At 35.4% G+C, this 16,763-nt stretch overlaps 1 protein-coding gene across 1 annotated transcript in view; it reads left to right on the top strand.

Moving 5' to 3' along the window:
• The window catches only part of DCDC1 (doublecortin domain containing 1), a 383,234-nt gene that overhangs the window by 204,452 nt on the left and 162,019 nt on the right, over window positions 1-16,763 (top strand). The window contains exons 16-17 of the mRNA XM_081062445.1: window positions 4,274-4,408; window positions 6,869-6,987. Of these exons, the coding sequence (XP_080918571.1) occupies window positions 4,274-4,408; window positions 6,869-6,987 (254 nt within the window). The remainder of the gene's footprint in view (window positions 1-4,273; window positions 4,409-6,868; window positions 6,988-16,763) is intronic.

Consider the following 16,763-nt stretch of genomic DNA (forward strand, 5'->3'; position numbering starts at 1 on the left):
CAAAGTAGGACTTTAAAAGAAAACTATATTTTCTATGTTGAAAAATGATAGAATAACAATCCAGTTATCTCAGTGTTGTTAATTGGTTCTAATGATCCAGCGAAAGTGAAAAAAAACACTCATCTCAAGTAAAAGTTTGTACACTATTGTATTTTGAAAGAAGAAATCGTTTTTGCATAAAATTTCAGTCCAATCAAAATACTAGTGTAAGAAAGCAAAGATTTAATGAACTGATTAGTAATGAGAAACTTTAGAAGAAAAATGGCTCTCCCTTAGCTGTGAAAACTTTAAAATCCTTTCAGAAAAATGTCTTCGATTAAATACAGAGAGGTGATCAGTGTATTGGAAACAGTAATTTAGTAACCTGAAAAGGAGCATTTTTAAAGAAAGATTCAGGCAGAGGAGATGGATATCTTCAGGATCTTCATGCTCATTGTAGTCAAGAAGACACTAAGAGGATTACAACAGGGGCAGAGTCTCTGAGGGAGGCAAAAGCCGATATTCTTGATTCCTACATTTTGAAATTGGCTTGAGATAGAGATATCAGTGCCTAACCCCTGACTGTTCTTTCAAATCTCTTATTGACAAGTAAAACCTTCCCTACAGAGAAAAATTTGGAACATATAATCCCTATTAGTAATGTGGGAGACAGATACAACCCTGATAATTACAACCTGTTGCTCTTTTATCCATTTCAAAAAAAAAAAAAAATAATAAGATTCAGAATCTACTCCAAATAGACAATTTGGCAAATACATCTCTCAACAGTTCTCTATTGTTATTAAATTGGCAACGTTTTTAGATTGCCCAGTTTAAGGGCAATAAAATTATATGTTTCCATGACATAGGTGAGATTTAAACTTCATGGTAGTTAATATAAAAGAAAAAATCATGAGAAGAATAGCTTGGGGAATGCCTGGTTATGGGAAAGTATAGCAGAAAAAATGGACTCCAGTGTTTAGCAGGTCATATATTTTGCCAAAATGAAAAGGCAACTTATTTTGATCCTAGCCTTTCAGTATGATAAGACATCAGCAGAATTTTAGTGACAATTTCCAATATGGAAACAGCAAGAAAAACACCAAGTTAAGATTTTAGAATTATGGCATAGTTGTTGCAAGTTAACTTGTAAATTCAGCAGTTAGGGACGCTAACAGAATATGTTATTTTGTATGTCACAAAGGAGACTGGGAAAGAAAACAATTCTTTACTATCCTGTTTCTTTGAAGAGCAGTATAAATTACAAGTAATTTATACTGGGGAAAATACAAAACTTTAAATTTTGTACTGATTGTCATTGGAATAGGACACGGGACTTTAAATAAAATCTCGTTTCTTCCCTATTTTTAGACTAATAGTTGGAAGCTATTTGAGGACTGCTTATCTAGATCTTAGATATTTTGCCTTATTTAGTTGTGTAATTATGTGCTCACTGATATTTTCTGCTTTCAGACTTTTCCAATTCTGCTTTCAGCCTTAGAGATGGGTAGATTGATCAGCTATAGATTTATAGAATGGAAACAATAAAAATGAACATCAGAGACAGGAGGAAAGAGATTTTAGAATATTTCTTATAGTTGTGATTTTAATTTATGTATCAAATTATTTAACTTGGCCTTAAATTCTCTACCAAAAGTATAGAAATCTCATTTAATTTCTGTGTGGTAAACAAATTGTTTAGAATGGTTGTGATCTATGAGCTTCTACTTTCAAGAAAAGTTTTATTGTTTTGTATTTTGTTCCTCAATAGATCTGTAAGAAAAGCCAAGAGGGTCCCTTATTGTTTTGAATTTGCACACTAATGTTGAAGGCTACTCCACTTTCATTAGTGATTTGGAAAGAGAAAACCAAGAAGTTTTAACTGGCCCGGCACATGTATGAATCATTTTTATCACTGTCAGCTTCTATATCAGCACAGCTTATTCAGACAAGCAAATCATAGTGGTCATGCAAAGGGAGCTATGTATTTAGGTATTCAAAGGAATAAAACAGAACAGAGTTGCCTTTTTTTTTTTTGATTCTCAGGACTTGAAAAGGCTCAATGACATATATGATGGTATGTATTTAGAAACCAGTCTCAACATAAATACTTTCATACACATACCCGTGCACGTGCATGCATGGGCTTGTGTGTGTGCATGCAAGAACACGTGCACACGCACACACACACACACACAGCATATTATGTTGTAGGTTGTCAAAGCACTTTTCTAAATTTCAATTTTCAGTTTTTATCTTCCCCACCTTCATTAATGTTTGGTCTAAAGCTAACTGATCAGATCAAATTAAAAATAAAAAGAAGGTGATGTCACGAAGAGAAACTTAATGGCCATTGTTAGTTTTAAGTGAATCAGAACCCCAGACTTGGCAAGATTTTTTTTTTTTTTCATGACATGAAATGAAGCTGCCTTAGTCGGCCTGGCTGTGTCTGGTCTATGTAGAATCACTTGGGAACTGTCCAGCAAAATATCTCTCGAAGAACAGCATGGTGTTAACACTGGGTGCCAACCCAAGACAGACACAAAGGACCCCTTCGCTCTTCACCAATAAGCCAACTGTTAAAAGATTAAACCATGTTGTGGAGATAACAAGAATTTAGGCCCTGGCAGCAGGTGCTGTACAAAGAAGCAGTTGGCAGTATGTTTCTTCTGTCTGACTAGTTCCAGTCAAAACAATCTTCTTCCCAGTTGAAGAGGAGAGTTTTGAGGGTGATGGGAACTTGAAGTTAGGAGGTTGAGTAAGAGTGTTACTTTAAATGCTGAGTCCTATGGTGCATGGATTAGTAGAATATAGTTTATCATTGTTCACAAACCGTGGGGGATCCCCTTCCAGAACCAAGCCACTACTGGCTAACTGGCTAACACAATCACAGAGCTGTAAGTCAAATCTGCTTATGTGGTGGGGTGGCTGTAGTTTTTAAATTTTATTTTCACATAGAGGAGTAGTATGATATTTTCTTCTCTTGAGAAGTTATAGAATAATTACCAAATATATTAGTTGTACCCTTCTGTTATTGCCTGATCACATTAGAAAAATATCACCTTTTAAATTATCATTCAATTTTTGTTATTTTTAAAAAACCATTTGCTGCCCAACACATATCTACTACAATTAGCACCGATTTAGAATACACATTTTAGTATTAGAAAGTAATTTAAATTGTTATTGAAGCAACATCATTTATTGGGTTTAAAGCATAAACAAGCATATTCCCATGTCCTTTACAAATTAATATTGGAACTTAAAAACTTAGCATGATTGCTCAGAAGAAGTGATCATGTAAGTTAGGAGATAAGGTTTATTAAACTATGAAGTGACAGAATTCCTACAGGTGACACGAATGCCTGTTAATATGACAATTAAGTTGGAACGAGAAGCTGTAAAAGGTGCCCGATACCTTTCACGTCTGTCATCTGATAACCAGCACAAATGTAGTGTCTTCCTAGTCAGTCCCCACCTGTCCATGTCCACAACTGTCACTAACGTCTCAACTCATATCTCTTTATTCTTAAGAGATTGTGTGGGCTCCTAACTGCTCTCTTTGCCCTCAATGTCTCCGTCTTACAATACATTGCATCTCCCTGCCAGATCAGCCTTCCTAAAACTTGCTGTAATCCAGTCCCTCCTGCTTGAAAGCTTTCACTGGCCCCCTGCTCACATCTAAGTCCATCGCCTTACACTTGACCCCTTCTACAGTTTGGCTAAATTTACCTTTTGAGCCTATTGACAAGTCCTCAGATACATGGATTATGCTTCCTTGCCTTTGTTTGGGATACTTTTGTGTTCTTCATTATTCCTGTACAACTGTCTCCATCCTCTAAGGCCTGGTCCAGATGTTACGTCTCTCAAGGTGGTCCATTCTGTGTTGCTGCAGCAGAGATGAGCCTTCCATTCTTCGAATACCTATAATGCTATTTAATCATCCACATGGAACTTAACATGAAATTGTGTGTGTGTGTATGTGTGTGTGTGTTATGTGTGTATCGTTGCTGTTGTTGCTGCTGCCGTCGCTGCTACTGTGGTGAGTTTCTTAAGGGCAGAAAAATTATTTTATAATATCCCACCCCCCACAGTCTAGGGCCTTGCGTATCAGAACTGGTACTCAACAACTATTGATTGAATTGAATTAATCGGAGTCGAGCACTACTATTTCAAAAGAGACCTTCTCAATCGGGAACATAACATTCTGGGATAATTACTTTGGGTAAGTGTATTGAGGAAGGTTAACTTTCAGACTCTAAGTGAAAAACGCGTACTTCTTCTCATGGTATAGGTGGATCCCAGTATTGTCCTTTATGCCTCTGTTTCCATTGGAAAGCGGAGTTCCTCGAGGAGTGAAGTGAACAGCGCAAGTCACATAGTGCCATCGACGCTCTGGCCTGCAGCCAGCGTATGGCTGATTACAAAGGTACCCAAGACTGACTGCTCTCCCTGAGTGACTTCCTGTGCTCGCCAGCTCACCATATTGCTCCTGCCCCCAGTGCCCAATTGCCCACAAGCATGCCAGTGTCAGTGTGATAAGTTGTTGGCTGTTACGAATGCTGCTTCCCTGCCCTTGGTTTGTCTAGTGCCCAGGACTTCTGTGGTACCCCACGTGAGCACTTAATTCCCTGTTAGATGTGCTAATTAATTCATGCTCCAGAGTGCATTTAAACCCAGCATAAAGCTTATGGATAGTCCGTAGACTCACCATTTTCATGAGATTTGTCTGAATGTCATTTGCTGCCACTCCGAATCTTCATAGTTGTGCTTCTTGGAGCCTGGTGGATTAGCACCATGTAATGATGGCATAGTCTTTGTAAGGACAGTTTTAGAAGAAATTCCTGAGTATAAAATGTGAACAGCAACACATTTATACCTGTGCATTGGCACTATTTACTTTTCTACTTTATTACTATTGAAATATGTTTTGGAATTGCCCCAAATATTTATGTCTGGAAAGAGATGGTGCAGCTTGGATCTCCCGTCGCCCCTTCCCTATGGACTGTTTTGTTTTTTCTTAGCACTTCCAGGGGGTCAGAGTCACCCAGCAAGTTTACTGCTACTTTACTTTTTTTTTGGGGGGGGGAGGAGGAGGTTGAAACTATTTCCTCAAATGAAATTTTAGATTGCCCTTCATTATTATTTTTTTATTCCCTGAGAGTTAAAAACAAACATACAGAGTAATTAAGACACAAAGATACTAAGGCATACTATTCATTCTATATAACAAGGCAGAATGAGGTTAGACGAGATATTTCTTAAATAGGCTTCCTGGAGACTATTAACTACTAGCCCTTTTTCAGTTGCATTTTGTTTCTGATTTAATAATCACATCTGCCATTTTGTTAAACATCTGCTATATGTTAGGCATCATATACACATTTATTATTTCATTTAATCTTATAAAACTCTGCAGGTTTTCATTATACAGCTGAAAAAACTGTGTCTGGTAAGTGGCAGAGGAAGGATTCTTGGTCTGTCTGACTTCAAAATGTACACCTAGTCACTGTAATATAACACACTGCTCTGTATTTGACCAATTTATGGGCATGATAGAAGTGTTTTCATTTTAGCACTGCCACTGAATACCTGTGTGACGTCAGGTAACTAACATACTTTATCTGGCCCTTCGTCTTCTCATCTACAGAGTCAGACCAGTACATGTAGAAGGTTCTTTTCTAGATCTCATATTTTGTAATTCTGTGGTATCTGTTTGTAGAATTTTATGATGTAAAATAACCTGTGCTTATCTAAAATTTCCTCGAAAATAATGGAAATGGTTACTGAAAAGAGTATGGGTTTTGGAGCTAGATTGGAATAGACTCTTTTGTGTAACCTTAGAAAAGTTACTTAGCCACATGCATCGAGACACTTATCTACACAATGAAGTTAATCAGACCTGTTTTTCACAGTGACTACAAAGATTGAATGAGAAAGCATGTGGGAAGTTCAAGCATAGTTCTGGTATATAGAAAGTGCTTAATAAATGATGATTCTTTTCCTCACCCCAAGTAGTTTCTTTTCTGTATAGAGAACCATGATCAAATGAGGATTCCATTCAGTGCTGATTAGAACCAAATTTTTAAAAAAATGCTTTTCTTAAGTCATCATATATTTCTTTCCCACACAACAAAAACGTGAGAAATGAAAGTTATATGCTAAAAAGAAAGCAGTTTTGAGAATCTTTAAATTGAACATTCTCTACCTTTTCTCAAAATAAAAGTTTTTACCTGTTCAGATAGAGAATTTTGTGTGCCACAAATTCTCAATGTATGTGACTAAATTTTTCAGTGTTTTTCACTTATTTGAAAGGTTTTGTTGATTCACTAAACAAGAAAATTGTTACGTGGCTATTCAAACAATATTCCCAATCAATTTCCTTATTAGAGAATCCTAACATTTAAAATAAAAGCAATTCACAAACCCACCTTAAAATGTTTAGCCCATGGTATTTAGACCCAGAGTAAAACTTTCAATTGGTATGAAGGTTAAAGATTTGTTTCAATCTTGTCAGTTCACTGCACTTTTTTTTTCCTGTGCATACATATTTTTCAAGTAAGCTCTGTAGTTATAACAAGTGACACGTGATGGACCCCAAATCGCTGCACTGTGAAATATGCACAGAAAAAAAAAGGACAAATGAAGATATCAAGGTCTGTTTTATTTTTGCGCTGAACTATGAAATGCCACCCTTGTCGGACAGAGAAGATCACTGACTCTGAGCAGGGCTCACTGACTGCTAAGTTGTGGGTACTGTTTCACTTTCAGCAACTGTTAATATCCAGGGTTATCCAGGCATAATGACCTCACTATGTGCGACACATTGTTGAATTTTCTGGTTCTTTTAACTTATTTAGACCTTTCTCCTCTCTCTATTCATTGGAAGACTGGAATGATCCTGAGCCGAGCGATAACTCAGGGCTGCTTAGCTGTTGGTCATCCAATTAGAGTCAAGGCTGCTGAGGGAACATCACTAGAAGGATATAAATTAATCCTACAGAAAAGGTAATGCTTGTGAGCTATTTAACTCAAAACAATAAATGTTAATTTCAACATTTCTGAGCAGTCAAATCATGATGCCTCCTGGCTTAGATGGAATATTCAGTCTGTGTTTAAATTTCATAACATCAATATTAAGTTTTCTAATCTAAAATGAGTTTGGATACGTATCCCATTTACCTTGGTATTGTGTCTTAGATATTTTAAACAGTGAAATGTTGGCCTCCAATATGTACCTATGTTGCAGAAAAGTTGCTACTTTATAATTATCATGTTGTGTGTGTATTCGTAACCTTTTCTCTATGTTCTAAATATAAAATATTGAACTATGAAAGAAAAATCAAGGAAACAAAATATTGCTGGCTTGTAAACAACTGAAAGTGTCCTTTCTATTTGTTTTTTTGTCTGACTTGGGATTATAAAATTAAAATTAAAAAATAAAATTTAAAAATTTAGCTATGAGGAAGAAAATAGATTTATATTCAATAGTCTGGAACTATTGTCTCCTAGATGCTTTCTTTTTTCTTGTCCATTCGTCTTCTGATTTCAGCTGTGTTGACAAAAATAAATCCTGTTGTACTTCAGGACTGAGAAAGCTATTACCCAACTACTTCTGGCTAAATAGGCAGTTAGGATGTGCTAAATGTTGAAACCAGAGCTAGGGTACTCAGGCACCATTGAAACTAGTCCAGCTGCTAATACAGAAGGGAAATTTTCTCTACTATGCAAAATAGATTGTCCAACAGGTATTAGAATATTACAAAATGGCAAATTTTGGCTATATATCTTACTCTAGCAAAAAGAAAAAATGTCTGAGCCTGACAACCATTGTAATTTCTTTATATTGTATTGTTACATTTAATCCTACAACAACCTAATAAGGTACATATTATTATTATCATCTTTACAGATGAGGAAATTGAGACATAGAAAAGTCAGTCATTTACTTGGGGACCTACTAAGTGGTTGGGCATGATTGCAAACCCAAGCAGTCAGATTCTATAACTTCTTCTTTGCCACAACACTACACTGCCTCTAGGTTAAAGTCTAGTCAGACAATTGCCAGTGAGTGCCAAGTATAGTAGCAAATATCTCAGTGGCTGTGTCACAATTAGTGAGCTCATTGAGAAACCCAGGTGGAAGGGAGAGGGAAGCAGTAGCTTGTCAGCATGCAAACTACCCAGTGCTAATACAGTCCTAAACACATACTTCCCAAGGAGGGATAAACAAACCCAAAGCAGTCCCGTTCTGATGTGGTGCTGTATGTGGAGTGGGTAACAAGATATCTGGAGCAGAATCAGTGCTATAAACTAAGGACATATCAAGAATCAACTTGTGATGATAATGGCAAGGCCTGACCATGGAACATGGAGACACAGATGCTCTGCTCATTTAGTCCGTGGTTATAACAAAGACAAAAATCAATCAATTGTAACTGACTCAGAAATTACACACTTATTGAATAGACAGCATATTGAAACAGTTGTTGTAACTGTATTCCATATATTCAAGAAGCTAGAGGGAAGATTAAGCATATTAAATAGAGACATGGAAGATATAAAAAGACTAAAATCAAATTTCTGGAGATGACAACGACAATGTATGAAATGTAAAATATATTTAATATGACTAATGGCATATTAGACATTGTGGAAGAAAATATTAGTGAACTTGAAGAGAAAACAATAGAAACTATTCACAATGAAAGCCAGAGAGAAAAAAAATACTGAAAAAAAGAAAAGGAACACAGCATTACTGAGATGTGAGAAACTTCATATAGCCTAATCTCTGAGTAATTAGATTTTCTGAAGGGAAGAAGTAGAGAACAGAATATTGGAAGAAATGCTTTCTGAAAAATTTCCAAATTTTGTGAGAATTATAACCTAGAGATTGAAGAAGTTCAGCAAATTCTAAGCACAAGAAATGGAGAAATAAAACCAAGGAAAATCATTATAAAATTGCCTAAAATTACTGGTAAAGAGAAAATCTTAGAAGCATACAAAGAAAAAAGACATATGTAAGAGGAACAAAGATAAGGTTGGGCCAATTTCTTTTTGGCAATAATACAAGTGAGAAGAAAGTGGAAGAACATGTTTAAAATGCTAAGTGAAAACAAACAAACAAACCAACCTGTCCTTTCCCAATATTTCAAATATTCACAAACTGAAAGAATTTATTACCAACAGATCTGCACAACAAACAATATTAAAAGAAGACCTTCAAGGAGAAGAAAAATGATACCAGATGGAAATAAAGAGCATTGGGAATAGTAACTACCTAGGTAATATAAAGACCTTATTTCTTATTATTTCTCTTTAAAATATAGTGTATTATTTAAAGCAAAAAAAAAAACATAGAAAGAATAACATGTAGAAGTAAAATGTATGAAGGCAATAGCACAAAAGCTAATTAGAGAGAAAAGGAAGACAGCTTCTTATATTTGTCAAATGGTATGATATCAACTGAAAGTAGACTGATAAGCTAAAGATGTATAAGTAAAGATGTATAAGACCCTAAAGCAGCCACTAAAATAAAATAAGAAAGAGTTATGATAACAAGCCAAAAATACAGATAAAATGAAATCATAAAAAAAACCGCCAGTCAATCCAAAAAGAAGACAGATAATGAAGGAAAGGGGTACAAAGAACAGATAGGACAAAGAGAAAATAACTAACAAGATGGTAGGTTTCAACCCAACTATATCAATAATCACATTAAATATAATAAATCTAAACACCCTATTTAAAAGTCAGATGTCAGATTAGATTAAGGAAAACAGGTCTCTATACACTAACTTACAAAAAACCCGCTTTAAATATGAGGACACGAATATGTTAAAAGTACCATGGAAAATGATAAAAGTAATCCAAAGAAAGCTAGAATGGCTAAATTAATATCAGGCAAAATAGACTTTGGTATAATGAATATAAGCAGGGATAAAGAGGATCATTTCATAATGTTTAAGGGATTAATTCATCAGGAAGATATAACAATCCTATACATTTGTTCACCTTGTAACACAGCTTCAAAATACAGGAAGTGAAAGCTTATAGAACTACAAGGAGAAAGAGAAGAATCTATAGCTGTAGTCAGCAAAAACAGTAACATTTCAATAATTAATAGAACAAATAGAAATAAATCTGTAAAGATATGAAGACTAGAGCAGCAGAATCAACCAGCTAATTGATATTTATAGAATAATGCACCCATCAACAGCAGAAGACATATTCATTTCAAGTGCACAGGATATTAACCAAAATAGACTATATTCTGGCTATAAAACAAGTCTCAATATAGTTAAGATAATTCAAGTGTTATAAAACATGTTCTCTGACCATAATTGAGTTAAATTAGCAATCAACAGCATAAAGCTTTCTGGAACTCCTCAACCCCACCCCAAATATTTGGACACTAAGTAACACACTTCTAAATAACCCACATATCAAAGAACACATCCAAATAGAAATGATCAAGTTCCTATTTAGATAGGAATTGAAGAAGTAAAACTATATTTTCAGACGACATGATTTTTCTATGTAGAAATACTATAAAATCTACAAAAAGTTCTACGTAGAATTAGTAAAAGAGAACTAGTTTAATGAGTTTGAAGGCTTGAGAACAATATACACATATTGGTTATGTTCCTATATACTAGCAACAAATGATTGGAAATTGAAATTTATACATATCCATTTACAATAACGTCAAAAGTATTACATGCCTAAGAATAAATCAGGCAAAATATGTTCCAAGGCTTGTGCACGGAAAACTACAAAACACTGCTGAGTGAAATTTAAGAAGACTAAATAAATGCAGGTATATATGGTGTTCATGGACTGCAAGACTCTATATTGTTATGATGTTCATTCTCCTCAAATTGATCTACAGATTGAATAAAGCTCAGTCAACACCCCAGTAGGTTTCTTTTATAGAAATTATCAAGCTGATTTTAAAATTCATGTGGAAATTCAAAGGACCTAAACTAGTCAAAACAATTTTGATAAAAAACAAGCTCGGAAGACCTATTTTACCTGACAAGACTTATTATAAAACTACAGTGATTAAAATGGTGTGCTCTTGGCACCAAAGTAGACAATTAGATCAGTGGAACAGAAGAGAGCATCCAGAAATAGACCTTCATATACATGGTCAATTGATTTTTGACAAAAGTGCAAGGAAAATTCAGTGGAGAAAAATTTTTTTTGGACAAACGGTGATGGAACAATTGGATATTCATATGTAAGAAAATGAACTTTGATATATACCTCACACCATAGAGAGTAATTCACTCAAAATAATTCATAGACCTAAGTGTAAAACCTAAAACTTTAAATATTTTAGATGAAAACATAGGAGAAAATATTTATAATCTTGTATTAGGTAAAACTTTCCTAGACATGACACCAAAAGCGTGATTCACAAAAATATAAATTGACCAATTGAACTTCATTAAAATTAAGGAATTCTGCTCTTTGAAAGATATTTTCAAGAGAATAATAAGCTACACACAAGGAGAAAATATATGCCATATATATGTATACATATACATGTATACATATATGTATACATATATATGTATGTATATATGCAAAATTCACACACAACTCAAGAAAAAAATGGGCAGATAAATTATTTGAACAGATACGTTAACAGGAAAGTATACAGTTGGCATATGAAAAGATGCTCAATCATCTGAGCATCTCAAATGATGCTCAGTCAGTGATCATTAATCATTAGGGGAATGCAAAATAAACCCCTAATTAAGTACCACTACATGTGTCGTACAATGTCCAATGTTTAAAAGACTGACCATGCCAAATGTAGGTGAGGATGTGTAGCTACTGGAATTCTGATACTCGGTTGGTAGAAATTCAAAATGGTTCAGTTGGGGAAAACAGCTGGTACTTTCCTAAAATATTAAAAATATATATACCTTATTACCTAGTCATTATACTCCTAGAAAGTTACTCAAGAGAAATGAAAACATAAGTCCTTACAAAGACTTGAATACAAATATTCCTAGCAGCTCTATTTCTAATTCCCAAGAGTAAAACCTGGAAACAATCCCAATATCCATCCATAGGTGAATAGGTAAATATGGTATGTCTATGTGATAAAATATTACTCAGCAATAGAAAGGAATAAATTCTTGATACATGCAACAATGTAGATGAGTCTCAAAGTAATTATATTTAGGGAAAGGAGCAAAATCAAAAAGAGTATATACTGTTTGATTCTGTTTATATAAAACTTTAGAGAATGCTAACTAATCTAGAAAGCATATCAGTGTTTGGCTTTTGATAGAAAGGTGGGAACAGATAAAAAAGAAGGGATTGCGAAAGAGGCACTAGGAAACTTTGGGGGTAATTTTTCAGCTATAATGGATATGAATATGTTCATTATCTTGATTGTTGTGATGCTTTAGCAGGTATATACATGTTTCAAAACATCTTCAAATTTTACACTTAAATATATGCCTGTCGCTTTTACTGTATTTTATAATACTGTGTCAATTATTTCTCAATAAGTTGTTTTTAAAAGGTACAAAAAACAAACTAAGAAAATGCACAAAAAATCAAAATGATAAGGGTAAGGACTGACTAAATGGTTACTTTTAAGGGGAAGGGTGAGGGAAGAGCACTCTCAGTGGGAGAGCTGATCAGCGGTCTAGGTCAAACTGTAAGGGTGAAATTCGGTAAATCAATAACATAATTAGATTTAGCTGGTTTGCAGTTTGGCTCATTGCATAGCCCGCTATCTAGTCACCTGTAATTATACCTAGCTAGTTTGCGGTTAGATCCGCCCTGATATTCAGCTATTTTCTCTTTGTTTCTCCCCTCACTGAGTAACTAAAGAACTCTGTTTTGTTCCCTTTCTCAAAACTACTCATACCTCATTAATCCATTTAATTAACAAAATCCTAGCGGGGAAAGGGCAATTTTTTAATCCTCAGGATCCCAGACACCAGAATACACATAAAGCCTCAGGCCACTGTGGCCAGACCAAGTCTGGAGTCCAGAGATAACATTCTCTTAAAACAAACGAGACCCCAGTGAGGATGTCAGCACTGGAATCTGCCTAACTGACTCCCCCTTTCCTTTGTTCTTCTTGTGTACCTATAAAACCTTCTGCTCATTCTGGAAATGGGGAGGTGGCCTGTGGACAGCAGTCCGCCATCTTCCCAGAATACCGGCATTCTGAATAAACCAGCTTTTCTTTCCACCAACCACATCTCGTTTTTTTTACCTTTTCAAGCGGCAGGCAGCCAGACCTTAACATGGTATCAAAAGTGGAAGGTGTTTGGAAAGGTTTTATCTATGGCTTGATGGAGATGCTTTTCATGCCCAAGGCTCTCCTTGGCCTAACTGGATACTAAAACTAGTGCTGATGTGGTCTTAGACCGCTGAAGGTACATCCTAGCCTGGCCAGGATTGTCATAGAATTGGGTGGGACTGAAGCCCCAAACTCGATATCTTTGTTGACTATAGAAACTAGAGCTCGGGCAAGGAAAGAGATGATAATTTAAAAAAATTAAAAATGTGGTTTTACTTGAAGAATCTCTGTTTACAAGAAAAGGTATGGTTTAGAAAGGAAAGAAAGGAGAGGGGAGAGAGGTAAAAATGGGCAGGAGAAAGGGAGGATCCCTATGCAAATTAGGATCATTTGCCTTTGTATTAATGTAACTTGACTTTACTTGAGAAACAAAATCTATTGCAAGGTGGAGGCATAATAGCAGAAAATTTGGAAAACTAGAGGTTCTCATTCACGGTGAAGCTACATTTTGTTTCTTAGGAAGCAGTAAGGGCCAAAACTGTTAGAGCTTACCTCACCTCTGGGTATATACTTTTAAATATGTTTCTCTTTTCCAGAGCTTTTAAGTGCCTGGATGACTTATTTTAACATAACTGTATCTCATTATAAATAATGATAAACATCCTCATGTGACAGCAATTTCTGGAGACAAATTTCTTTCTCTTCTCCTAAGTAGTATCATATAATTTTAACAAAGCTACAAATCAAGACATAGCCTTTTATATGCTAAAAATAATAGAACTAGCACTTAAAGTAGCAACCTGACAACTTGCAAAGAATATTGTAAACATATCATGCCTCATTAGTTCAGTTATGTCTCATTGGGTGTCACTCATCTTATTCTTACTCAATATAGCAAGTGCTTGCACATATTTGTCTTTTTAATATTTTTTCTGTGATGTGCATCTGACCATGAGTGATGAAAGGCAAAACAACAATGTCATTTGAATATCATTAAAATATAAAAATCATAGGATGCTTTTTTTCCAGAAGATATTTTGGAGGTCTTGCAGACAAACTAATTGAATCAAAGTTCTCTTTTAGGCCACCATGTAATTTTGATTTTGCTTCATTTTTAAAGAATGTGGCTATGTAGGATCTAGCCTTTAGTTTTAAATTCATAAACCAATTGCAGCTATACACACACACACAGAGGTTAAATTCCACTAAATACTGAAGATCCATAGATTTTTGTTTGGCCTGCACAGTATTCAATTTCTTGAGTTAGTTGTGAGCCTGTAGAAATAGGGAGATTTCACAGAAAAATACATATTTCTGTTTTTGCTTAAAAAATGAGAAGAATGGACAGCACTGGACCTTCATTCTCTCCGGGCACCAATCATACAGGGATGGATTCCCCCTTTAGATGGAACATACACCCTCTGGTTTGCTCTATTCTGTCTGCACCATTCCCAGTAGCAGCCCTCACACTAGCTCTAGGCTGCTTTATTCATTTGTATCACCTGTCTGGTAATCTTTACCGTTTTCCTTATTTCAGGGTTAATCTTTCAGTTATTTGTTTATTCTTTGCATCTACTTTTTGTTTTCTCCCTTAGGTTTTGCTGGAAATGGAGTGGGCCAACCTTAATCTAGAGTAGGTTAAACAAATACTTGGCCTTCAGGATACCATTAACTACAGCTAACAAGTGTATCTGTGTAATGCTAGATGCAGAGATGGAAAGATAGGCAGACAAGTAAACAGACAGCACGTCACTTGGTAATCAGAGAGATTGAAAATCATTTCCTTGGTGAAGTCTTAAAGTTTTGGAGGCTAAGAGTTAGGTTAAAACAGAGTGACAGACTCTAGTGAGTACACAATGTGGAAAGGACTGTTTGCCATGCGTCGAACTTTTAAGTAACATTCAGATATACAGGTAACACCATTAGAAATACCAGAATAAGAGAATTGCCCATGTATAATTTCACAGTACGTGGATTGATGGATGAAACTTCTTATCTCTACTCTTAATATGGTAAGAATCATGGAGTGGAAATCCCTTTCCCCCTGTTTACTATGGATTCTACTTTTTGTCCAAGTAACACTGGAAGCCACCAGAGCCATTTGAAGCTGCTTGGGAAAACATTCGTAATTGTGAAGCCTAGTGTTGGTCCTCCTGACAGCCAACTGGGAAACGGGCATTAGCCTATGAAATTTTCCCCAAACTGAGCTGTAGCCTTGGATGCCTCTTTCTTCTACCCTCTGATAAGTGGACTATTTCAAAGAAATGTTGTTTTCTTGGATAGTGAATATAATAATAACAATAAATGCTAGTTCTGGACCCTAAGACATTTTTTTTTAAAGCTTCTTTTTTCCTTTATTAATTACAAAATAAAAAGATCTCTAGAAGACTACTTTTCCCAATACCTCCCTTACCCCACTGAGGGCTGAAATTGTACAACTACCTCTGTCTAAAATCCGAGAATGGGATTCTTAGCTTAAGTATCAGTTAGACCTTGAATGATATTTCATACAACAATGTTTGCGTGGGTATTGGAACCCTTCGTATTTTCTCACATCTCTGCTCCCCTCTGCTCCATTCTAATTTCACTTCCTTTTAATAATGTTTCTTTTTTTAACCTGAATTTGACATCTGAAAATTAACCTCTAACCTCCACCCCATTTATTCAGTCATCAAATCAGCTCTCTTACAATGCTTTTATAATATGGAGCCCTCTCTTCTCCACCTGCTCTCATCACTCTAGTCAGTGTTTCCCAAAGTTGGTTCCATAATGTACACATCCATATTCCCCAGAGTTCTTCTAATTGGAATCACTTGCAGTATCTACTAATGTAGATTTCTTGGGGTCCAGAGTTTCTGAATCAAAATCTGAGGATAGGGGCCTAGAGGCCTACATTATTATCAAGTACTCATTTCAACATGGCCAAGAATTCTTCACATTTTTTTATGTAAACTGGTTGTGGATGAGAGGCTAATGCACACGGAACCAGTTCTGGACTCCTGCCTTTACATGTTCTGCCCAGTTCGTGGAGCACCTTGCTTTACAATAGAGCATTACCTGACACCTCTTATTCTCAACCACTGATGTCTCTGTCAAAACTCAGAAGTAGTAGGAACAGTCTTGTTTAACATCCCAATGCACTTAATTTAATTCATTTGTCCTACTTTTGTAAGGTTTCTAAATATTAATGAATACATGATTAGTTAATTTAGGCATGATTAACTTCATCATATTTTAGTTTTTCTTACTCAGACGTAGCTCAGAATATTTGATATTTCTTCATAAAACTTTCCGGTTGTTTCAGAAACAGGTGCCTGAGGTTTCTAATTTTCCATGGTATCTTTTTCCATTCCATTTTCTTAATCCTTGTACTTAATTACTATAATATTCTTAGTGATTCTATTTATTCTCTAAAATTCTTAGTCACTGTTTCCAGTGGTAACACACACACACAAACACACACACATACACACACAAACACACACACACAAACCCCAAAGCACTTTGGG

The sequence above is a fragment of the Rhinolophus hipposideros genome (genome assembly GCF_964194185.1).
Source record: "Rhinolophus hipposideros genome assembly, chromosome: 10".
Lineage (NCBI taxonomy): Eukaryota > Metazoa > Chordata > Mammalia > Chiroptera > Rhinolophidae > Rhinolophus > Rhinolophus hipposideros.